The sequence below is a fragment of the Diospyros lotus genome, unplaced genomic scaffold, assembly GCF_014633365.1.
Source record: "Diospyros lotus cultivar Yz01 unplaced genomic scaffold, ASM1463336v1 superscaf1, whole genome shotgun sequence".
NCBI lineage: Eukaryota > Viridiplantae > Streptophyta > Magnoliopsida > Ericales > Ebenaceae > Diospyros > Diospyros lotus.
In genome coordinates, this window is record NW_026267104.1 from 2,213,530 (window position 1) to 2,239,185 (window position 25,656).

Genomic DNA, 25,656 nt, shown 5'->3' on the forward strand with positions numbered 1-25,656 from the left:
GTAATTTGACGATTCCTTAAAAATACATTAAATCGTAACAATTATACATGATCTTCAATATAATATAATCTTCTAACCATGGCTAAAGACATATCCTGAATCCTCACGAATGAGCATACACCGGAACAACTCATAGAACCCATCAACCACGTCATCACGTGCCGTCACATCTCAATCATCCCCTTGCCATAATTGCAAATCCTAACTGAAACGTTTGAATGTTCTAGGGGCATAACCCAATTAGAATATGCAATTTTTAGTGAGGGTCCAAAACATATACATGAATGCATGATGCAATAACATGAACAATCACATACCCTAGTGTAACTTTCCTGACCCATAAGCCCAGTACGAAACTCTAGGCAGAATCCCGACACCTTCGGCAGGATAATCCTAACGTTGTTCCATCAATTGCTCTTGGGGAATTACAGCCACACTATCAGGGTAATATCTTAATCCCATGCACGTATATCAATATGCCAATAATATCGTGCCATGTAAATCACAACTTTCCATGCAATATGACAAGATGATCATAACTTCATAAATATGATGCATAATATAAGCAAACATATCATACATAAGTTCTTGGGATAAAATCACTCACTTTTAGCACGAAGTTCGGAATACCTCGAAAAACATGAATCGCCTCAATTTTCGTGCCAAATTTCAAAAGTTGCACCAATTACTAATCCTTGAGCACAACAATCCTCAAAGCTTCATTTGCATGCAAAACGAGGCTGGTTAATGCTAAAATCGAGACACCAGAATGCCCAACTTCAAAACTTTTTGCACACACACCTAGAACATAATTTTCTAGAAAATTTACAATTTTTTTGATTTTTCCGACGCCGCACGCACCGCTTGAAGACTGCCTCACGCACCTCACTCGCGGCTGCTGCTAGCGCATGTTCCACACGCGCCAATCATTTTTTTCATCAAGCTCCCTGGACAATCACGTGTTGCTCTGGTTTTTTAGCGATAACTTCTTTATCCTACCTTCATTTTGCCCCTCGTTTGAACCTATAGCTTCATCTTTTCGCCCTCTACCAAATAATAGCTTAAAATTCCTCAAACCGAGCCATTTTTCAACTGCTCAAGCTTGCTTTTTGGCAAAACTTATTTTTTCGACGAGGTTTCGGATCTCCCTCATCTCTCGACCAAAATGGCTCAAAATTTCTAGAATTGCTCATCTGGACATGGGCAACAAAAGTCCTTTATTCGATTCTCCCAATTTATTCTCAATCTCACGGATCTAATAAATTAATTTTCTTCATCTTCTCGGCCATCTCTATTTATAGGCGACTCGAGCATTCCAAAAGCTCAAGGCTGCTTAAACTGACCTTTCTGAGGCTTCTACCGCCCTTGGATTGACCCAATTGTTGCAAAAATTGACCGCAATGATGACTTTTGAAGCTTCCCAAATTTGGCCGAAAAGTTGGTCGAAAATCTTCAAATTCCGGTCAACCCATGCTTCCTTGTTTGCCCAGACCTGACCCTAAGGCATCCCCGACCCGCTTTGCTCGATTCCCCATAGTCGGTAGGTGCTGGTCGGCGACTAGATCTGGCAAGTTGCTTCCAGCTTCATCTTTGCTAAATTGCACTTTTGCCCCCACCTAATTTTGTCTCTTATGCCTTGACCCATTTTTACAAAGCTCCTGAACTTTTCATAATTTCCATTGAAACCCTCAAGTTCTAAAACTTTTATTTGACCCCCGAAGATTTCGAAAAAATGTCATTTCGACCTCCCTCTGGTAATTTCAAAAAAATCTACTTAGGCTCGAATCTTCGTTTTGATCATAAACCCTTTCGTTTCTTCCTGAAACCGCTGAAGGGTTGCTTTACATGTCGAATATGAACCCCCTCAAGATTTCATTGACTTCTCGGATGTCCCCTATAACATTTTGGCTTTTCAGTTTGAATCACAGTTGCATTTTAGCTGTACTGAAAACTGTTATTGATCTAATTTCTTTCGATATCATAAATCATGCCTCGATATTCTCATCAATGCCATAACATTTTCCTTTGGCATCTCAGATTCAGGGCACTCCCTATAGTCGATTCAGTCATTCATAGCGGTAAGAAATTACTCTATATCCTCAATTTATCTGCAAATTTCACTTTTGCCCTAAGATAATTTACTTTTGAGTCCTTTTGAAATTCTCGGACATTACAATGGTGCTACACGCACCTCAATCGCATGTGTAACACACGCGCTGACCCAAGTATCTACTAGGTTCAAAATTAAAAATTGAGAGGGTTAATAGGTCCTTGTTTAAGTTCAAGGTACAAAATGGTTAAATGGTGAAATGTGAAGGGGCTAGGTATGCCTTTAACCTAAGGCTTAATACATTTTTTTGTTCCTTGACTAATAAAAAAAATGGCTTTAAGGATCTCTACTAAAAAGTGCTTACTATTCATCCATGGATCAGATTAATTTGTACACTTTTCGTTCCTAACTTAATAGTAGTTAAAAGATGCGTTAAATTTGCCTCGTCAATACTGTCATGTCACTCATATTATCCTTGTCAGCATTGTCACGTCACCACACACACACACACACAACACTCAGCCATGGTTGCCGCCACAGCTAGGCACGTTAACCGTGGCTATGGGGAGGTTGGGTTCCCTGACCCAGCCGTGGCTGAGTCCGAGAACCCAACTGTTGGGGAACCCAAGGTTCCCTACTGGGGGCCATGGCCGCAGCCATGGTTGGGCTCTTCGGCCATGGCCACTAGGTTCCCCAACCATGGTCGTTGGCTGTTAGGGGTCGGGGAACCCTTGAACATTGGTCCCCAACCCCCAGCCGTTCCCCGACCGCTGGGGGTCGGGGAGCCCAGGTTTCCCCAACCCCTGACGTATTGTCATTTGCCATCGTCTTCTTCCCTAATCTTCTTCTTCCTCAGCACTCACCTCGAACACCCAATTCAAATCCCAACCTATTAATATCGTTAATCTCTCCACTCACAGGCAGCAATTCTTATTCTTTTCTCTTCTCATTTCCTTCACCATTCACTTCAGTAATTCTTTCGTCGTGGCCGCTGGCTTCGACCTAGTAAGCCCGATAGAGAGGGAGAGCAGCCTTGCCGTCTCTCAAAGGATGGATCAGGTTGTTGAGATGCTGGAGAGGGCCAAGGAGTTGCAAGCTCAGGGTGACTTCTATTAGGCTTTTCCCCATTTCACTCAGGTACTACCCCACTGAACTTTTGGCCGACATTTATGGTTAAAGAAAGGCTTTTTCTTATTAGAGGCGGTGGTTGGATTCGTGGATCTAATTGATAGGTTTAGTTTAGTAAAGTAACTTCATAGTTCAATATGCATATGGGTTTTAATATTTTTTATAAAGAATTAATTCTTACCCAAATCTGTTTCCCGACTGCTAGGGATCGGGGAAACCTGGGCTCCCCCCTACCCCCAGTAGTAAGGGACCAAGGTTTAGGGGTTCCTTAACCCCCAATAGCCAACGACCATGGTCGGGGAACCCAGCTTCCCATGGCTGCGGTCGAGGAGCCTAGTTGTGGCGGCAACCATGGCTTGGTGTGTTGTGTGTGTGTGTATATATATATGTATATATATATATGTGTGTGTGTGTGTGATGACGTGGTAATGCTAACAAAGATAATATGAGTGGCGTGGCGTGACGTGACAGTGTTGATGAAATAAATTTAATGCCTCTTTTAACGACTGTTAACTTAGGAACAAAAAGTGTACAAATTAATTTGATGTAGGAATGAATAATGAGCACTTTTTAGTACTTTTTAATAGAGATTTTTAAACTCATTTTTTTGATTAATCAGAAGACGAAAAAATGCATTAAGCCTTAAGCCTAACTAATTAAAACGTCTCAGGAATAAATAGTGAGTACTTTTTAGTAGAGGTTCTTAAACTCATTTTTTGATTAATCAAAGGACGAAAAAATGCATTAAGCCTTAAGTCTAACTAATTAAAACATCTTTTCAAGATTAAGATGTGTGTATGTTTAATACACACGAATCTTCTTCCTCCGTTTCCATTGCATTGCATTGCATTGCTTCCTCACAAAGTCAATAATATTCTAACAATTGGTTCAGAACGAAAGAGGAATTTTATATTTAAAATTGAAATATACACCATTTAATATAATTTGGCGAGAATGAGATGAATTGGTGAAGAAATATAAATCAATTAAAAGGATTGCAAAAGAATGGGTTTTGTGATTTCATTTTGCTTGGCATTTGCATTGCAGCCTTGAAAAATAGGAACCTCAAATCGAAGTCTGATGAAACCCTAGCGCAGTGCAGTCCCAGGAGAGGGCGTGTTTGGATATATACCCTTAAAGCCTCGGTGGTCGCCTCCAGTTCCCGTTCACGCGACCAAACTAGTATTTTCTCCCGACATCGGCATCGTCGCCTCCCACGATCTCTTGAATCTACGGTCGTCTTTTCCACTTTCCACGCGTCAGCCCCTCTCTTTCACTCTGGGTGTTTGTCGCAAGTAAATTCAACTCGGTGCTGATTGGACTCGGTGGCTTCTTGTTTCGGATTCTAGGTAAATCTTCCACGATCTCGATCGGAAAATATAAATGCGTTTTCTTAAATTTGATGCTGGTTAGTTCTTCTCGGTTTGCTGTATAGTACGACGTGGAGGGTTTTGTTGACTTTCATCGAGTTTTGTTGATGTCTCGTGGACTGAGGTTCTAGTGTTAGGACTTTTGTGATGTTTTTGTTCCTTTGGGTAGTTTCCTTTTTCTTCCAATTTGATTTGTGTTTGCCTGATCAATTTAGCTATGAAGTAATTTTGATAGTTGTTAGTAGTTGGATATGTTGTGGAAGCTGCTTGCCTAATTTGTTGATAACTTGCAAGTATAACGCGATAGAGGGGAAATGCCTTGTTAACAGTTTCGAGAATTGCACTGCTCTCTTTGCTCTGGGTTTACTTTATTTTCCGTGTTAAACCCTAGAATCATTTTGAATGATGCTACAAATTTTTTTTGATGGGGACCAGGTTTTCATTGTTGATTAAATCAAATCTTAGGGGTGTGGTATGGGATTGTTTTGGGAACCAAAATGTGGTTCCGTTTTGTCTCTGTCATTCCTTTAAAGTCATGTGATATAAGCAAGGGCTTGTAAGGCCTCTTTGTTAGTTTAAATCGGAAGGGTGAAATTTGTAGTAGAATCTCCTTGTTCTTGCATGGTATAATCCATAAGAGGTATTTACTTCTATTTGCAACAGAACTACTAATAGCTTTCTGAAACTTCTGAGGTTTTTCTCTTGTCTGTTTTTATTCGTAAATGTTGAGCAGCTTCTTGACTTTCTGGGGATCATCATCCATTGTTGGCATTCCAACTCTGTTGAACTTCTTTTTACACGTTTAAACCATTTCAATTGGATCTTGTATATTTTATCTTAGTAAGCGTCACTTTTAACTTTTTTGCTGATAACATCACTTTAAAGTTTTTTTTTTTTTGGAATGGCTACTTATCCATTGTAACATCCTTATCTCAAATACGTTCATATTTTGTACATATTGGTACTTAACTACCTAATATTCTAAGCCATATAACCAAGATGGTTTATAATTGTGCAGCAAAAACTTTTCTTTTAGTTTCAAAATAATTTTATGATCTTGTTTTAATTTTTAACTTTAACTATTTAGGAACAACTTGATGTTCAAGTCTTACCATAAAATTACACATTTCCCATTTTCACTAAACTAACATTTTATGTTTTTGTTTTTTGTGTCTTGACTTAATCCCACGTTGGTAGCCTCTATTAGAGAGGTTTTGAGTATTTTACTTGGTTCTATAAATTTCAAAGGTCGGCTTCAGTTAGCACTTTTGGGTGAGGGCACATGGTGTCTCAAATGGTATCAAAGTCAACTTAGTACCATTACTGAGTGGGTGCAAACAAAGAAAGCATTTGAGACTTACTTGAGTCAAATTGAATAATGAGATTTTTTGCCTAGCAAGGATGCTAGGAATTAAAGGATTGAAGTTTGTTGCTGCCAATCCCACATTTAATAGTCTACTGGGTGTCACATTCCTAGGGTTACCTAGGGTTGTGATTGGAAGTTGGGAGGAAAACTGGATGATAGAATTAAAGGAGGGAGAGAGAGAGAGAGAGAGAGAGAGAATTAGGGAGATAAGAATCAGCTTCATTCATCCCCCCTAGTAAATGAAATCTGGAAAATAGCACCCATGTGCTCCTAACAACTCACAAAATACCTCCTACTAACTACTACAACCTTATTACAATAATGTCCTTCTAACTACCCATGAGTTGTGACATTCCCCTCCCCTTGAAAGGTTTCTTGTTCCCAAGAAACTTATTACAACCAAGCCATTGTTTCTTCATCCAATGCCCATCTTCACCCATTGGTTTCTTCTTTGCTTTTCCTTCTTCTTATCTTGTTTTTCCCTTCTCTTTTGCTTTCTTTTTTCTTTTTCCTCAGCAGCAACAGCACTACGTCTTGCTACCACACCAATGGAAACATGAGTAAACAAAACAATAAGGGTCTCGGTCCCTTCAACAAAGAACCCCTTCCCTTTCTTCCTTTCATCTTGCTTCGCTTTATCCTTCTGCGTCCTCCATTGCTCCAGATCAGAAACAAACTGTTGGAAGTTTTTAGTATAATCAATTTCATGCAAGCATCCTCCCTTAACCTCTAACCAATCTTGAACTACCCTCCATTGGTTATCCACTTCAATTAAGGCACAAGTTTCCTCCCAATTGACTGATTTCTCAGTGAGAGTTACCTGATCTAGAGTAGGTAATTCAACCACTCATTCCATTCCTATTTTTTTCAAGAGAAATAGATGTAAGATCTCCAAATCTAAGGCTGTTGTGGGCGTTTCCATTCCAAGATCTTTGGCTCCCGGATTGTTAGCAAACATCTCAGCTTCATCCTCAACAGTTACCTTCTCCAATGGTGTCATATTGAGGGTTTTAGCATATGGATTTTCAGTACCAGTGAGAGTGCTTGAGATGCTACCAACCATTGGACTGCCATCCCCCAATTCTTCAATCCCTTCTTCCGCTTCTTTTTCTTCCTCATTAGCTTCTTGCATCTCCAGATAAACAGCCTTAGAAACTCCATTGATCATATAGGTTTTGGTACTTTCTCCAAACCGGTTACACAAGTCAATTACAAACTGCAGCCAGCTCAATTCCACCCTCCCCAGCTCCAATTCTGGAACCAAACGTATGGAATTTGACTCAGATTAGCTGCAACCATTTTTACCTTCTCCTTTTCAGCTACTCGATGTTGGTAGAACACCTGTTCACATTGTCGGATCCACCATTTTGGCCTATCCTTGTCAAAAACCGGAATATCCAATGGAGCAATAGTGGGCAAATCGGCACTTGGATTTGAGGTCGATAAAGTCCGATTAGCAGTTTGAAATTTATGTGAACACAGGATCAACAAATGGTCCAGCTGCCTACGGAGGTCCTTAACTTCCTTTGTTGCAGCAATTAGTCCTTCGGCCATCTCCTCAGTTCAATTTCTTGAAATTGCACCCTGTTCTTGAAATTGCACCCTGTAACAGCCTCTTGATCAGCCTCTAAGGATCCCTTCGAAAACTCCTCCTTGTATTAAAATTCAGCAATCCTTAATCCCTGAAATCTAATTCAGCCCTGCAATGGTTGCTTTTAGTTTAGCAACCTCAATTCTTGCTACTGAACATGCTCCAAATCAAATTCTCCAAAATCCAATAGTGATTGCAATGGCTCTAATTGCTTAGTTTCACTTCTCACCACTTCCCAATCTGAGTTGAGAATCACAACTAAAATCAAGTCAATTGAGAATCGCTGCTTGCGGAATTCTCCTCTAGACCGTTTCCAATCGCACCTGCCATCACAACTCAGTCACATACAGTGACGGCACTTCTCGCCCCACTCAAGATCCACTTAAGCCTGTATCGCCTAAACCACCACGCCTCCGCTGCGTCTTCAATTTTGAGTATATAACTGATCAAAGGAACTCGCCTCTTGGGTTAGCTGCTTTAGACGTGCTTCGATTCTGGATCTCAGCTACCGTGTTGCAGTTAAGGTGAATTGCCTTCTTGAATTGCAACTGCAGTAGCCGAAGTCCATTGCTCATGTCGCTGCTAGTAATCTGATCCAGAATTCCTTCAAGCTTAGATCCGAAACATTGCTAGTAATCGCCCATCGCAGACTTGGTCACATGCACGCCTTCCTTGACCGATCAATACCTCCTAGATTTTCAAGTCGAGAGGCAATTCTTCGTCGGAATCGCTAGAACTGGATTGGCCTGAGTTCAATTCGTTCCAAGTTCTACAGTAATTGCCGATTGCTGGAGTTGCTTGCAACTGCCTGCGATTGCTACAGGTGCACGATTGTCCCGGCCTTGCTTGTTCACTTCCGTCTCCAATCAATGGCTCTAAATTCACCTTCCAAAGTGTTGAAATATTGTCTCGAGTATATGGTATAAGAAGAAGAAAAGTGAAAGCAGTGAGTGATGGCAGTGCGTTAGAGGGCCATTGAAGAATTAGATAGAAGTTTATATCCCAAACTGTAATTAATGGAAATTGGGGAGGTTAAACTGTAAATATCTAATGTCTTCTCTAGAGATAATTGCCAATTCTATAAATAGAGTGCTAGGGGGGGTGTGCGGCCATTCTATTCTCTTCTATTGTAACGAGTGCATTGTATTCTCTGAGAGGAAGGCTAGAGTTCTGTTTTTTAGCTTTGTAATCTTGGGAGAAAAGTTGCTATTTTTGTACTCGGGAATAGGGGGGGAGATCTTGCTGCTGTACTGATCTTTCTTCTCCTTAATAAAACTGCTAGGAGGGTTCTTTGAAGTCTGGATGTAGGTTTCCTCAAAGGAAACCGAACCAGGATAAATCCGCGCCTATTGCTTGTGGTTTGATTGTTTCTTGTTCTTATTTTCATTCTGTTTTTGATTGCTTATATTTTTTGTTTTCAATTTCTATTATCGTTGGGTGGATTTGAGAGTGTTGAGAGAGACATATATCCTCTAAGGATAATTCCGCATGGTCCTAGGATAACACAAAGTCGGGCCATTCGCTCCAATCCGTTTCTCGATCTGAATTCTGCTTCACCTCCTACTTCACCTCACTAAATCCACTCAGATTTGGATCTACTTCAATTCGCTCTTCTTGCCCAATCACCGACAGTCTCTACAACTCGCCAAGAATCGTCGGTGATGTTCCTTCTTGCCTCAGTCACCTCTGCTTCAATTATCCACTGAATTTTACTCGCTTGAAGCACCGACAATCACCAGGCCCATTGGAAATAAGGAGGTTTAATTCGCCTGCAAGTTTTGATCAACCGGAGTTGTTCTAGGCGTCTTTGAAAGCACTGTCGAACACCACCGTCTCTGCTGTCGTTGGTCGGAATCGGCTCTGCTCGCAATTGCTGCAGGTTCAACAATCGCTTGCCCCGACGACTCCTTCTCACCCAATCATCGACCATGGTTCGCGACCACTAGCTTGGTTTCGTAATTTACTGGAATTGCTTCACCTAATTGTTAACATCAGTCACCATCGGAGATCAATAACCAAGTCGGATCCTCACCCCGTCAACTCTCTGCTATTTCTGGAATCGCCTCTTAAAAGTTCAATTAATTTCGTTGCCGCTAAGGATTACCTAACAATTGATTGATTTCTACTGCCTAAGGTTTGCAAATCAACGAGCAAAGGAATCGAAGGAATCTGCTTCTCACAATGGACTCCACCTACAAGTTCGAGCCAAGATTCGCTTGCGCCTTCTCGATTTCGAACCAAGCTAATACAAATTTATCAAAAATCACAGCCGAGGAAGAACCAGCTCTGATGCCATTTGTCACATTCCTAGGGTTGTGATTGGAAGTTGGGAGGAAAACTGGATGATAGAATTAAAGGAGGGAGAGAGAAATCAAAGAGAGAGAGAGAGAGAGAGAGATTAGAGAGGAAAGGAGAGATAGAGAATCAGGGAGATAAGAATCAACTTCATTCATCCCCCCTTTCTCTACATATTAGGGCCTATTTATAGGCTATTCAATAGTAAATGAAATCTGGAAAATAGCACCAATGTGCTCCTAACAACTCACAAAATACCTCATACTAACTACTACAACCTTATTACAATAATGTCTTTCTAACTACCCATGAGTTGTGACACTGGGGAGGTCTTGGAGATGTTATTTGGTCTCATTGACCCAAGAGCCCCTTCAACTAACATTTTTGGATGAGGTGCCATGATGCTCCATTTTGACCTGCCCAAATTGGAGTCTATGGATTCTGAAGTGTCCTTCCATAATTTTCGTTTTAATGTTTATGCTTTTTTTTTTGTCTCTTCCACCAAGATGCTATAGTTTCCAAATAACATACACTAAGGCACCTCTTGGTGAATCTACGTTGTATGCTTTGTAAGTTCATCCATCACAAGAGCAAGGACTCAATGAATCTTTTAAAGTAATTCAATTGTAATTGGAAAGGATTTAATATTTCCTCCATTAGTCTTAACACATGTTTTTTCTTGATGATACATGCCTCCAATAACTTAAGCAATCCTAACTCTTTTATTTGTTAAATAATTTGGCATTACTGACTATAGTTTGCTTGTATCTATTGAGCTGCTACAAATAATTTGAGTAGGGTTTTAATTCCAATATCTCTTTGTTACTATTTTTACATGTGATGTGTACAAGCATAATTAACAATTGCTATTGTGAATGACCAATAGACGAGTAAACCTCTTTAATTTTAGTTGTTTGCTTGGTTGTAAACCACTCATTAATTTTTGTATTATGATTTTTTCCTCAGTTTTGATTGCTTTTTGAAATGTCAATGTAAGTCCTGATCAATGACAATGATGTAACGGAAGAGAGTAAGTAATAATGAATGGTTTTTGTTTTCTGATGCTGTGATGCAAGTTCTAATAAAGCAGATATTGAACTGTGTTATGGTGTTGCAGGTAAGAAGAAAATGATTGATGAGTGGGGCTGTTATCATTTTTGGCAAATTAAAATAGTTATGTGGAAGTAAACTCTCTGAGATGGTCACAGCATTATTCAGGTATAAGTTGTTGGCAGAAAAAAGAGAAATAGAGAAGCAGGAAAGGAGACATTATCTTCCCGCTCATTGTTAAGGTCTTCATCTTCCAGACTAGACTTAATGGATACTGCTCCCCTACGAAAATTTCCTAACGCATTGCTTGAAAGAAATGCGGATGTGAAGATGGGTTCATAAATGACCCAATCTAATGCAGTCTTGAGTTCAAATCCGTAAGTGAAAAAGAGAAATAAAAAGAGAAAGAAACAGAACACAAAATCAAGTACAGATTTGGAGATAATGCAGCATGATACACAAGCGATTTTATGTCACAATAGTGACTGCAGAGAGAAGCCAAATGAGAGTCATAATGCCTTAGCAAGTAATAACACTAATCAACACCTTGGGGAGGGTGATCGATGCCTTGTTGAAAGAGCTGATATCAATTCTATTTCAACTAACAAACATGATGACCGTGCTCAGGTTGATATTAACTCTTGTAATGTGGGTGAACGAGCCTATCGAAGGAAAAGAAGAAAGACTAAGCCAACACAAAAAGTGTCAGGATCCGTCGAGGGGTTTCCCTCCTGTGTACCATCTGTACCAGACAGTTCAGCTGGAGATTCTTCCTTGCATAATTTAGATGAAACAACTGAGAGGAAGGAACAAGGTGGAACCTATCGAAGGAAAAGAGGAAAGACTAAGCCAACAGAAAAAGTGTCAAGATCCGTCGAGGGGTTTCCCTCCTGTGTACCATCTGTACCAGACAGTTCAGCTGGAGATTCTTCCTTGCATAATTTAGATGAAACAACTGAGAGGAAGGAACAAGGTGGAACCTATCAAAGGAAAAGAGGAAAGACTAAGCCAACAGAAAAAGTGTCAGGATCCGTCGAGGGGTTTCCCTCCTGTGTACCATCTATACCAGATAGTTCAGCTGGAGATTCTTCCTTGTATAATTTAGATGAAACAACTGAGAGGAAGGAACAAGGTGGAACCTATCGAAGGAAAAGAGGAAAGACTAAGCCAACAGAAAAAGTGTCAGGATCCGTCGAGGGGTTTCCCTCCTGTGTAACATTTGTACCAGACAGTTCAGTTGGAGATTCTTCCTTGCATAATTTAGATGAAACAACTGAGAAGAAGGAACAAGGTGGAACCTATCGAAGGAAAAGAGGAAAGACTAAGCCAACAGAAAAAGTGTCAGGATCCGTCGAGGGGTTTCCCTCCTGTGTAACATCTGTACCAGACAGTTCAGCTGGAGATTCTTCCTTGCATAATTTAGATGAAACAACTGAGAGGAAGGAACAAGGTGGAACCTATCGAAGGAAAAGAGGAAAGACTAAGCCAACAGAAAAAGTGTCAGGATCCGTCGAGGGGTTTCCCTCCTGTGTAACATCTGTACCAGACAGTTCAGCTGGAGATTCTTCCTTGCATAATTTAGATGAAACAACTGAGAGGAAGGAACAAGGTGGAACCTATCGAAGGAAAAGAGGAAAGACTAAGCCAACAGAAAAAGTGTTAGGATCCGTCGAGGGGTTTCCCTCCTGTGTAACATCTGTACCAGACAGTTCAGCTGGAGATTCTTCCTTGCATAATTTAGATGAAACAACTGAGAGGAAGGAACGAGGTGGAACCTATCGAAGGAAAAGAGGAAAGACTAAGCCAACAGAAAAAGTGTTAGGATCCGTCGAGGGGTCTCCCTCCTCTGTAACATCTGTACCAGACAGTTCAGCTGGAGATTCTTCCTTGCATGGCTGTATAGAGAAAATGATGGGGGAAGTGGTAGGAGGACATGGTACACCATTTTTGGCTGTAGGAGTTATCTCACCAGAAAAAGCTTCTAGTGAATGTCCAAATAGCAAACCTGCATATAGGGAACAAGAGCAAAAAATTCAGACGGAAAACTTGGAAGAGACTATTAACAGGCAAACTTTGGTGGAGGATGTGTCACATGTTGGTCTTCCTGAAAAATGTTTTGAAAAGGGTAACATGGATAACCTAGGTGTCAAGCGGAATGCAATACTTGATGTGCAATCTCCAAAAGAAATTTGTCATAAATCCACAACATCCAATGAAGTATGTGGTGGTGGTGATCCTTCTGTTGAGAAACTAGAGTCTGAAAATTTGGTAATACAACACAGGGTAAAAGATGAAATGCCTTCATCATTGCAGTTGGATGATATTAATTCAGCTGTTAATGAAAAGGGAGGGCTTCAACAGAGGTTGCAGTTGTCGCCCGAAGGAGCAGCTCCTACCAATTTGGGAAAAAAGCTTCTCGTTCTTGATGTAAATGGACTGCTGGCTGATATTGTTCCTTATGTATCTGAAGGATATACACCAGACACAATAATATCAAGGAAAGCAGGTCTGAACTGACTAGAAGGCCGTGATGCACACACACACAAATTTTTCAATTTGCCATATCCTCTTCAATAGCTTGGAACTAACATAACCACCATTTTGTGTGCCAGTATTCAAGAGGCCCTTTTGCGATGATTTTTTGCAATTTTGCTTTGAGAAATTTCATGTGGGTGTCTGGTCATCAAGGACCAAGTAATCTTCTACCACTGCTTAACAAATTTACTATTTCCTTTCTCATTAAGTCAGTTTCTGTTCTTGATCTGTTATATTTAGCAATTTTAGTTTACAAATGTGGGCTCCAATAAGTTAGTTTTTAATTTGTCACAGGAGGAATGTGGAATCAGTTCTTGATTTTCTCATGGGAAAATCCAAGCAGAATTTGCTTTTCTGTTGGGTAAGTCATTCAGTCTTTGCATAACCTTCTTGGTTTTGTCCATTGTTTATGTATCCTTCCTGTATCCACAGTTTGCTATAGATCAGGAGGGTCGCTTCTACAATGTCTAATATTTAAATTTTAGCAATGTCAAACTTGTCTGTTATGGTGGACCACATGAAGTCACTTTGTTCCACATTTTTATTTTAGAACCATTGGATACTGTATTTGAAGATTGTACTTTGAAGTTCTTTGGTGTTTCTGTACTTTTTAATGCTCAAATAGCTATAGTTCTCTTAATAGATTTTGAATATTTGTTTTTACCTGGTGGGTTTTTTGTTTTTTTTTTTTTTTTTGGGGGGGGGGGGGGGGGGTAAGTACATGTCGGTTGGATATATTAGCAAACTAGGTATATTTTAAACTTTACTTTGCCCCTTGCTGAATCCTCCAGTTCTTTGTTAGTGTAATAGTTGAGTTGTCAGAAATATTTATATATTTCTGACTTATTTCAGTATGGCATTCTTATACAGTTTTCAGTATATTGTCCTTCGCCTTGTAATGTGGTCTGGCGGACATTATTAAGTAGGCATCCTGGTTTCAACTGCTTGCTGGCTTTCCTATTGTTGTGGTTTGCTGTTGATTGCCATTCATTTGATGAGAAAGCTAAAACTTCTAACCCGTTCACATGGCACATGGATGCGATATGAAAAACCATTTTTTTCCTGAATCCATGTGATATTTAATTCTTCAAAAATAACATATTTTATGTCTACTATTACGCTATATCCAACGGATTTAAATGTGTATAAGAATTCTGCCAAAGGTTTAAAAAGGTCCTCGACACCTAAAGACACCCACATTAAATATCGACCGAATTCCATATAGCTAATTCCAAATATGTCAGAGTTTACAGTACCTATTTGGGAAACTCTCTGCAGAACTGCCTAATTAGCTCATTTTACATATTTGATGGATACTTAGATTATGACCGTTGAAAGCTCCCTAATTGTACTTAAGATGTGCAACATCAAGAAATGGGCTTGTATTAGATCTCTCCTCTTGTAAGCCAATTGATTGTGGTGCCTTCAGTCCATTAGGGCCTCTGTTTGATACTCCTCCTCAATGTACCATGGTCAGAGTTTACTCTATATTACCTTTCTGCTGTAGAAATATCTGGATTTTCATAAAAGCAAGCTGTTTGTTTCTGGTGGAAGATGCTACCTTACCTAGGGTACTCAATTTCTCTCAATTGTGGTTGAGGTAATGAAGTTGCAGATGGAGTCTCTTGCCTTAATTTTTAGTTTTCATGGTTAACCAACCTGTCCTGCATCATCTGTTACTACAACAGCATCTAACAGATGCTGGCTTAGTTGCCACAGAACATGGGATTCTGATGGCATATAGAGGATACTGCAGTTATTTGATGTGGCATAGGGCCCTGAGGCACATAAGATACAGGTATTCAATGTATGGGTATCAGATACAGGTATGTACCTTGAGGTCGGACTTGTCAATTTCATGAATTTTAGAATATGGGGATATGTGCCCAAACGGAGGACATGGATATTGGGATAAGACATAGAATAATAAATCTTACTACCTTACCCCTATGCTTACAAATATTTTTTATCTTTTAGTTCTATAACTAATAATTAAATGTATGCTACTTACATATACAATAAAATGGTAACTGGTAGGTAGGCAATTTCAGTGATCTCATTCAAATATATATTTTTAAAAGCTAAAAGCAGAGTAACAGCAATAATAAATAGAAGTAAAATGTTAGTTTTTATTAAATTAAAAGTAAATTAAATGCATAGAAACCAAGAATTAATACATGACGTGAAAAAGGAAGAGTCAACACATATCCCATACCAGTACAAGGTGTGCCCAGTGAAATTCTAAGTTTTTGAATTTTGTTAACCTCAACGTGCATGCTCCAGTCATTTTGTGCTACATGTTGAAGTACCACATGGGGTCTGAGCAAATGCCACATATTGGTTGATATAGATACTGGCACACTATTATCTTTATTTTTACTTTTTTTGCCCCCTTGAAATAGTGTATATTGGGAACATAATGTGGAGACGAAAGCTTAATGTATGGCTCTGTAAAAATTCTCATGTATTAGGCTGATTCAGTTTGACTACTGCAACATTGCTTTCAGCTTAACCCTTTTTTTCATGATAACCATGTCATACCTTTGAGGTGAATGGATGAAATAGAGGAAGTTTGTGTCATGTTCCTAATAACTAAGGGGGGGGGGGGGGGATACATTTTCGGGTAGAAGGAATGGGTAGATGAAAGCTCATTATTCTAGAAGGAAGTTAAATAGTTGCAATATTTTGAGAGCTGTAACTTTGAAAAGTGGCGGCCCTTTTGGCGCTAAAAGCTAGCTACAATCAGTATATAATTACTAATTACATTCAGTGTGAAAACAAGAAAATAAATTAATCAAAAACTTTTGATCTCTCTCTCTCTCTCTCTCTCGATTTCCCTCCTATCTTTTTGTCTTCCCTCTCTCTCTGGAATTCTTCTCATTTCCTTCTAATTTCTTAACTGAGTTTTCACCAATTTGGTGAGAACTTCCTGTCAGATTCAAGGATCTGACATTTTGGTATCAGAGCAAGTCCTAGGCTGGCAATCTCGCAAGAATCTTCCCTTCCAATGGAAAAAGGCACCAGAATGAAGCAAATGGAGTTGCAACTGCAGCAGATGATTGAAATGATGGCAGAACTGCATAATCGGATGGGATCCATAGGATCAAGGGTGGAAAAGAAGCTGAACAGTGCAGTTGAAAGGTTGAAGAACGTTATTGAAAGCCAAATGAGGGAGCAAAATAACCAAATGTGGGAACAAATGCAGCAGTTCATGCTAATGTTTGCAAGACAAAACCAGGTAAGTCTCTCTCCCAAATTCCCTCCTAGGGAGAGATCAGAACCAATATTAACTGGAAGTGGGCAGTTCATGAGCCTACTGGGACTTCTAAAACTGAAGAAGAACCAGCTGGCAGGGAAACTTTTGAAGGAAGAAGAAAAAGGGGGTGCATACTGCCCAATTCTAGCTGTGTATGCCCCTACCTAAAATGGAAATCCCAGTATTTGATGAACAAAACCTAAGTGGTTGGTGAGAAGGTGCTAGAGAATGTTTAGTGTGTACAACATTTCGGAACAACTGAGGGTCACATTGGCCTTTTCTTACCTTAATGACGTGGGAGACACCTGGTTTCAAGGTTGGATTCGGGACAGGGACGGCTGTCAATGGACAGAATTTGCAGAAAACCTATGCAAAAGATTTGGAGACAGGCTGAAACAGGAAGAATCGGTGCGGGTGTATCAGTCAAAGTGTGAGGAATTAAAATCACTTATGCTGAACCTTAACCCGCATCTAACTGAAGCATACTTCATCTCAAGTTTCATCAACAGCTTGAGTGAAGAACGGCCTTGGTCAAAATGTTGAGGCCAAGAACTGTAAAGGAAGCAGCAGAAAATGCTAGGTTATAGGAAATGACAGTCGAGGCTTTAATAAAGAAACAGTGACCGCAAGTAGAAGGGACAAGTTCGGGGGCCTCCCAACAAGGAAACAAGTGATATGGCAAGGAGGAAATCAAATTCAGCCTGGAGTCGAAGGGGTTGACAGCAACATCCAGTAATAATTCTGCTCAAGCACAAGGAGGAAGGACTATGGAACAAAGGAGGCAGGCAGTGCATTGTTTCCGTTGTGGAGACAAATACACTCCTGGGCATCAATGCAGAAAGCAACTACTTTGGCTAGAAGGAGAAGTAGTAGAAGAGGAAGAGGAGTCAATGGTTAACCCTGCACCCGGATAGCAACACACGGGAATACTTGTTGAACCTGCCCCAACAGTTTCCTCAAGCGACCCAACTTCTCTACATTTCTTGAGGACAAGAAAATTTTAAAGACCGGGGGGTGTGGGGGGGGGGGGGTGGAAATTGTCATTTTCCTAATAACTAAGGGGGGATACATTCTCGGGTAGAAGGAATGGGCAGATGAAAGGTCATTCTTTTAAAAGGAAGTTTGATAGTTGCAATATTTTGAAAGCTGTAACTTTGAGAAGTGGCAGCCCTGTTGGCACCAAAAGCTAGCTACAATCAGTATATAATTGCTGATTGCATTCAGTGTGAAAACAAGAAAAGAAATTAATCAAAAACTTCTGATTTCCCTCACAATCTCTCTTCTTTCTCTCTCTCTTGGATTTCCCTCCTATCTTTCTGTCTTCCCTCTCCCTCTGGAATTCTTCTCATTTCCTTCTAATTTCTTAACCGGATTCTCACCAATTCGGTGAGAACTTCCTGTCAGATTCAAGGATCTGATAGTGTGTAGCAAAAGAGGGAGATAAACCAAAGAAAATTTGGTGTGAAACCCTTAAATGTGGTAAGAAGATATAACGGCCATACATAGGATATTACCATAGATCAAGAGGGCTGAAGCTCTATAACTCGTGTAGACAACCCCATCTAGTGGGCTTAATGCTTGTAATCATTGTTGTCTGTTTCTATCTAGTTTTAGTATTTAATCAATTAATTGAAACTTTAGTATACTGTAGTTTGTGCTTCTTACTTTGCTTTGCAGTTGACAGTTGGTTTAATAGCGTGAACTTTTGTTTGTGCAGGACCAGTCTCACTGTACAGATACGGGTTTCAATACAGTTGAGAACAGAGACAAGCCTCTGCTTTTGAAAGAACTGAAGAAATTATGGGAAAAGCATGAATCAAATCTTCCATGGGAGAGGGGAGAATATAATGAATCAAACACACTACTGTTGGATGATTCTCCCTACAAGGCCTTGAAGAATCCTGTAAGTTAATTAGTTTTTCTTCAGTTGTCCTGTTTTAATTGTTGTGTTTTATTTTTTATTTTTCTAGTAACTTTTGTATTCAACATTCACCCTGTTCTGACATTATATATTTTTCCCCGTCTATTTAATTCTGTAATTATTCAGCGCCATACAGCCGTCTTCCCTCTTTCATACCAGTACAAGGACGTAAATGATAATTCTTTAGGTGAGTCACTCATAAACTGTGAGCTTTTTTATTTGTAGATGTCAGGCACATTCAGATGTTCCAGCATGTAATCTCAATACAATGTCATGTCTTCACAAAGTGTTCTAGGTCTTGGTGTAATTTCAAACCTTGTTAACAACTATATTGCCTGGGAGTCTCCAAAAAATCTGGGTGATTTTTTTGGGGGTAAATTATCAAAAATTACAGAGCTTTTTGCTTTGTTTTAATTTTATAACATTTTTTTAATTTTTTCAACAGTATACCTAACTTTGCTTTTAGTTTCAATTTTATAATAAATTTTCAAATTTTTCAATAATATACTGAATTCTGTGTTTCGTTCCAAATTTATAATAGGTAAATTGCCCCAAATCTCCTATAGTTTGAGTCAATTACATGAAAACCCCTTTTTATTTAAAAATGTCTTTGGAGGTTCCTAAGATATTTTTTTTTTACACAGGTACCCCTTCAGTTACCAAGGATGTTAATTAAACTCTAATTAAGCTAATTAATCAATAATTTAATTATAAAAATATATTATTAATTATAAAAATATATTTTACTTAAAAAATGTAACTGTAAACTAAAAAATATAAATCCATTACATAATATATTATGTATACATATATCTGTATACATGTAACATTTTTTTTTTTTATCTATCTGTATGAATATATATTTAGAAATAAAAAAATAGGGCAACAGCTGTCAAATATTACTGGCTGCTGCTGAACCCCATGTCTAGGTCCATGGGGGTTTCTATAGATAAATATACACATAATATGTTTATTAGTTCATAGTTATATTTTTCATTAAAATATATATTTCTATAATTAAATTATTGAATAACTAACTTAATTAGGGTTAATTAATATCTTTAGTTAATAGAAGGGTGTCTGAGCAAAAAGAAGAAGCCACAAGTTTATTTTTAAATTACAAAGGGTCCCATACAAATGACCCAAACTATAGGGGATTTGGGGCAATTTTCCTGTTATAAAATTGAAACGAAAGTCAAAGTTTGGTATATTATTAAAGAAGTTAAAAGTTTGTTATAAACTGAAACTAAACACAAATTTAGTATATTATTGAAAAAATTAAAAGTTTGTTATAAAAATGAAACAAAGTGTTGAGACAAAAAGGGGAATATAGAAAAATACCTTGTTCATTCATGAATAGAAGAGAAAATTGTATCTTAAATCCATACTGCCCCTATTTATATGCTCTGTTCTAACATACTAACTGTACACACAAAATATAAATCAAAATACATCAAAAAATACATTCATTACATTTAATACTCCCCCTCAAAATGGACTATGAATATCCAAAATAGCCATCTTGTCTAATAAAGGGAACAATCTAGCAGCTGGCAGAGGCTTAGTAAATGCATCAGCAAGCTGGTGTTGAGTACGAATAAGAAGAAGCTTGAGAATACCGGCAGTTAGCTTGTCTCAGACAAAATGACAATCTAGTTCGATATGCTTTGTACACTCATGGAAAACAGGATTATTAACAATGTGTACAGCATCCTGGTTATCACAAAGTAGAATAGCAGGAGCAATAGAATTAACATGAAAATCAGACAAAAGTTGAGTTAACCAAACCAATTCACTGGTAGTAAAGGCAAGTTCTCTGTACTCAGCCTCAACAGATGACCTGGAAACAGTGTTTTGCTTCTTAGCCTTCCATGATATTAACGAATCTCCAAGAAATATACAAAAACTAGTTGTAGACTTCCGAGTATCTTAACAAGATCCCCAATCAGCATCAGAAAAAGCTCGAAGTTGAAGAGATGAAGATGCTGAAAAGAACAATCCTTGACCTGGAGTAGATTTCAAATATTGGAGAAGATGGTAAGCAGCATCAAGATGAGGCTGTCATGGCTGGAAAACAAATTGGCTAAGTTTGTGCACAGCAAAAGTGATATCAGGTCTTGAAATAGTAAGATACAATAAGCGGGCCAATAAGTCTTCTATACATAGTAGGATCTGGAAGCAAATCTCCCTCAAATGAACAAAGTTTAGAATTAGGAACCATAAGGACAAAAGTAGGCTTAGATGCTAAAAATCCAGTATCTTCAAGAAGTTGTAGGGTATATTGTCTCTGAGAGAAGAAGATACCCTTATCAGGTTTTGCTATTTCCAGCCAAAGAAAGTATCTCAAATGGCCAAGGTCCTTAAGCTTAAACTGAGTATGAAGAAATCCTTTAAGGGAATCAATGACAACAACATTTGGGCCTGTTATGAGGATATCATCGACATAAACTAGGAGAGCCACAAAAGAAGAACCAAGACCTTTAGTGAATAAAGAACAATCTGATTTGGACTGAGCAAAACCATGCTGAACAAGGACAGTGGAGAACTTGGAAAACCACTGCCTTGAGGCTTGTTTTAAGCCATAGATGGACTTGTGTAGCCGACATACTAATCTCTCCCCCTGAGAATGAACTGAATTCTCAAACTTATAGCCAAGTGGAATATCCATATATACCTACTCAAAAAGATTCCCATTCAAAAAAGTATTGTTAACATCTAGTTGTACAAGAGATCACTTGTTAATAGCAACAAGAGCTAGGAATACCTTGACAGTGACCAGCTTAGCCACGGGAGAAAAAGTGTCCAGAAAGTCTAGTCCCTCTTGTTGAGTATACCTTTTTGCAACTAACCGGGCTTTGTATCTTTCTATGGTACCATCAAAATTGTACTCGATCTTATATACCCATCGACAACCAATAGAATGTTTGTCACGAGGTAGAGGAACAATAGATTATGTGCGATTTTGCTGCATAGCCTCTAATTTGGCAGCCATGGTAGCCCTCCAATGAGGAAATTTAACAGCGTGGTTATAATGTTGGGGCTCAAAAGAAGAGGGTACGGTAAGAAGAAAAAATCTATGGGAAGGAGAAACACGAGTGTAAGAAAGATGATCTTGCAAAGGATACAAAGGTGGAGTACAAGAATAAGGCCCCCTAGTCAAAAGGTTACAACGGAAATCATGTAGATAAAAAAGAGGTTTGGAATGTCTAGTAGACCTTCGAATAGGAGGAGGATTATGATCATGAGGAGTAGGACGATCAACATCTAGAACAGGGGAAGGAACCACTGGAGAAGACAAATTAGTGGCTGGTAAATCAGTGGCTGACAAATCAGCAGCTAGTTTAGGTAAAACAAAGTCAGGGAACAAATCCTATACAAGTTAGAGGTCAAAGCATATATGATTTGTAGCCCCTGAGTCAATTATCCAATTTATAGGATATCTAAGCCTTGGATTTACCGAGATAGAATAACATGTACCTGATGCTTGATCAGGAGAAGCATCAGCATTCATCCCAGCCTTGGCATTTGAGAGATGTGAGCTGAGCATTCCCATTAAATGTTGGCATTGAACAGGGCTCAACATCTGCATAAAACTCCCAAAATTCTCATGACCTTTAGATTGGTTAGGAACCTCAGAAACTTGATTAACTGTGGCTAAATTTGCCTGACTATGTTTTTGTCTAGGCTTGTATCCTGGGGGATATCCATGTAATTTGTGACACTTCTCCACTGTATGGCCACTATAACCACAATATGTACAAACTGGACGTTCCTTTTTATGATTCCTATCAGAAACATTTTTATTTCCATCATGCTTCATAGAAAAAGCTACCGATTCATGTCCACCAACAGAAGTAACTATATTCCTTTGGTGCGTGCTCCTCTTGTGATATAAGGGAAAAAAAACTTTATTTATCGGGAGAATTGGATCCATGAGGAGTAATTGACCTCTAACTTGGGCAAAAGACTCATTTAGTTCCATCAGAAAAGACATAACATATTCAATATGATAATGCTCTACCAGAGCCTTAGAACCCCCGCAGGTACATTTTCCACAAGAACACATTGGCCTATAATTGCTAAGCTCATCCCAAATTATCTTGAGTTTGGTAAAATAAGAGCTTACAGAAAGCTGGCCTTGATTGAGATTCATTAACTCACGGCGTAATTGGAAAATTCGAGGCCCGTTGCTTTGCCGGTAGCGTTCCTTGAGGTCAATTTAGATTTCGTGTTCTGATTCTAAGTAGATCACACTAGCTGAAATTTTTTTGAAAACGGAATTGAGTATCCAGGAAATGACCATATGATTGTTGCGAATCCATGCATTGAAATTTGGATCTCCAATCATCGGCTGCCCAATCGTCCCATTAATAAACCCTAGTTTGTTCTTGATAGAGAATGCAATTAACATAGCACGACTCCAAGAAGGGTAATTATCCCTGGTGAGAGGTTGAGACACCAGGACTAAGCCTGGACTATTAGAATGATGAAAGAAAAACAGACTCGATCCATCGTCGACAGATGAATTAGTCATCGGCAATGAATGCACATCCGGAATCGATGTCGCCATAAGAACAATTTATGGACGAACAACAAGCTTTGAAAGAAAAACGAAATCGCAGCCTTCGAACGAAGAAAGGATGTAGGAGAAAGAGATCGTGATTGATTTGCAGATTTTTGATCAAAAGAGATCGCGGTCACAAAAAAATAAGGAACTCTGAACAATGGAGATTCACGACATCAATCGAAGAGAGAAAGCTTACCTAAGGCTCATAGGAGATCAACGAAGAAGAATACGAGATCGACGAAGGTAGAATCGCAAACCTAGGGTTTTGAACGTGCTCTGATACCATGTTGAGACAAAAAGGGGAATATAGAAAAATACCTTGTTCATTCATGAATAGAAGAGAAAATTGTATCTTAAATACATACTGCCCCTATTTATATGCCCTGTTCTAACATACTAACTACACACAAAATATAAACCAAAATCATCAAAAAATACATTCATCACATTTAATACAAAGAACTTCTTTTTCTGTAATTTACACAACCCCCCCCCCTGTGAACAGCTACAATGCTCCTTCATGACTAGAAGTCAGTGATTCTCTTTGTGGAAACTACTTCTTTACAAGGGTAAAACAATGTACAGAAATTACTCTCGCCTGATCCTTGCAAAATGTAGAGCCTCAGTTCATGGAAACACTTTTTAACCATTCTAGTTGGAGGTCTAAAATTCATGTAGCTAACTTTACCTAGTTGGATTGGATTAACGCTTGGAATTGTTGTTTTTTTGTACCTTCTAGCTGGTCATTATAATTATTTGTATTTTCAGATCTAATCATGGAGACCAATAATTCTAAAAATTTTAGAATTTTATTTATTTAAAAAAAATTCGGTTTAGAAATTTAATTATACTTATAGTTTTATTTTCCGGTTTGATAGGATTATTTGCTATATAAATTCTTCACAAGTGTAAGGACTATTCAATTGTTTGGTTTTTTTGACTGGATACAGAAGATTACATTCCTTTGATATGTTTGGCCTTTTTTTTTCCCTTCCAGGGACATCTGACAAAATTGGAACAATTTTCTTCTTCACCTTCTGTTAGACTTTGTTATTCTCTGCCTTCTTCTAATACTTCTTATTACCTTTTTCTCTATTCTTTTCCTTTTCTCTATCTGCTTCCTCTGATTAGTTCCTTCATGAATTTGGTATTGGGACAACCTCGTCCATAAATTTGCTTTATGGACTAGGTGATTATTTCTGGTTTTGTGGTAATCCCTCATTATAGTTTTATCCTTCTGGCCATCTGGGAGCCTATGCATAGATGTATGAATTAAATTAGCACAATGTTTACTGATGTTGAATGCTCTATTCTTTAATTGACAACAGGACCTAATGGTGACCTTCGGGTTTATCTGGAAGGATTAGCGTTGGCTGACAATGTCCAAAAATACGTAGAGCTGAATCCATTTGGCCAACGGCCTATCACGGAGACGAATTTATCTTGGGGTTTTTATCTTAAGGTTATTGGGACCACCTCATCCATAAAGCAAGAAGATGATACTGAATGTTCTGGTTGTCATAAAGATTTGCGGAATGACCGTGCAAATTATTACCGAAACTAATTTTGTGCAGCTGAGAGGTGTCAACTACTTAATCCTAATGCTGCTACGCTAGCATGATCAAGATTAGTTTTTGTCGAAACTGGATGAGGAATGCCAAATTATCCTACCTCGAATGGTGCTTCTACACTCTAATTGGGCAGTATTTGGACCTGAAGACCTGTGGTGTATTTGGCTTTTATCCATGAAAGAGATACCTTTGTACCAGACCATAAAATTGGTTAGTGAATAGTTCTAGGTTGGCCCAACTTTTGTAGCATCTATTATTTCTTAACATTTTTGTCCAGAGTTTGCAGATCCGTTCTCTTTTTGTTTTTTTCTTTTCTTGGCTGGGTCTGCATCACAACATAATCGCCGAAATAGTTTTCTGATACAAGTTTCTTGTGCTAATGATTTTATTTTTTACTGCATATTTTCTAAATATAATGTGTTTTCTTGTCTCAGATATCTGTTGCTTGCACTTATTTTGGTATTTCTACAGTGTACCAGTAATGCTGCTTCCGTGGTGTTGGCTTTCTGTAGATAACAATACTTGTATATTGTAATTGGTAGAAACTGTGATAGGAAGTTTTTATCCACAATTTCTTTGACATGATTAGAGCTCAAGAACAAGTGATCACTGAGCATATGGCATTTGAACATAAAATTTACTGCAATTGATCCAAAAGATCTTGAGTTTTTGTCTATTTCCCGATGATGCCAATGTTCATGATTTTGGAAACAAACAGTTGCTTTATTGGTCCCAGTGTTTGAACCGGTGGCTCTTAGGTAAGCAAAATAATATTAGGGAGGCAGATGGTGGTAGGTTTTGTAATGTATTAAATGCAATATTTGTAATGTAAGGAGAAGTTGTTTTGCTTGTTGCCACTTTTTGTATTTTGATGATAAGCATGTAGAAATATGATGGGAATAACCTTTAAATGGTGCAGAGTATAATGAACACATGACATTTTTCTACCAGAAATC

General features: G+C 38.6%; 1 protein-coding gene across 13 annotated transcripts; it reads left to right on the plus strand.

Moving 5' to 3' along the window:
- The first annotated feature begins 4,140 nt into the window (after positions 1-4,140).
- On the plus strand, positions 4,141-25,133 carry LOC127792927 (uncharacterized). Of its 13 annotated transcripts, none has more exons than XM_052323601.1 (8): positions 4,141-4,527; positions 10,918-11,982; positions 12,619-13,356; positions 13,463-13,544; positions 13,680-13,746; positions 18,359-18,544; positions 18,689-18,749; positions 24,458-25,133. In XM_052323601.1, exons 2-8 carry the CDS (start codon positions 11,295-11,297, stop codon positions 24,691-24,693), a joined length of 2,058 nt encoding a protein of 685 aa, XP_052179561.1. In that variant the 5' UTR covers positions 4,141-4,527; positions 10,918-11,294; the 3' UTR covers positions 24,694-25,133. The 13 variants fall into 13 exon arrangements, with proteins under 13 accessions (XP_052179561.1, XP_052179557.1, XP_052179563.1 ...); XM_052323597.1 differs by having other exon boundaries at positions 4,142-4,527; positions 12,301-13,356; XM_052323603.1 differs by having other exon boundaries at positions 4,142-4,527; positions 10,918-11,823; positions 12,460-13,356.
- The last annotated feature ends 523 nt before the right edge of the window (positions 25,134-25,656 follow it).

Coding starts and splice junctions, on each gene's coding strand:
- LOC127792927 (XM_052323591.1), top strand. CDS start 11,295: ATGCAGCATGATACACAAGCGATTTTATGTCACAATAGTGACTGCAGA. Junction 13,357..13,462: donor AATAATATCAAGGAAAGCAG/GTCTGAACTGAC, acceptor TTTGTGTGCCAG/TATTCAAGAGGCCCTTTTGC. Junction 18,750..24,457: donor CGTAAATGATAATTCTTTAG/GTGAGTCACTCA, acceptor AATTGACAACAG/GACCTAATGGTGACCTTCGG.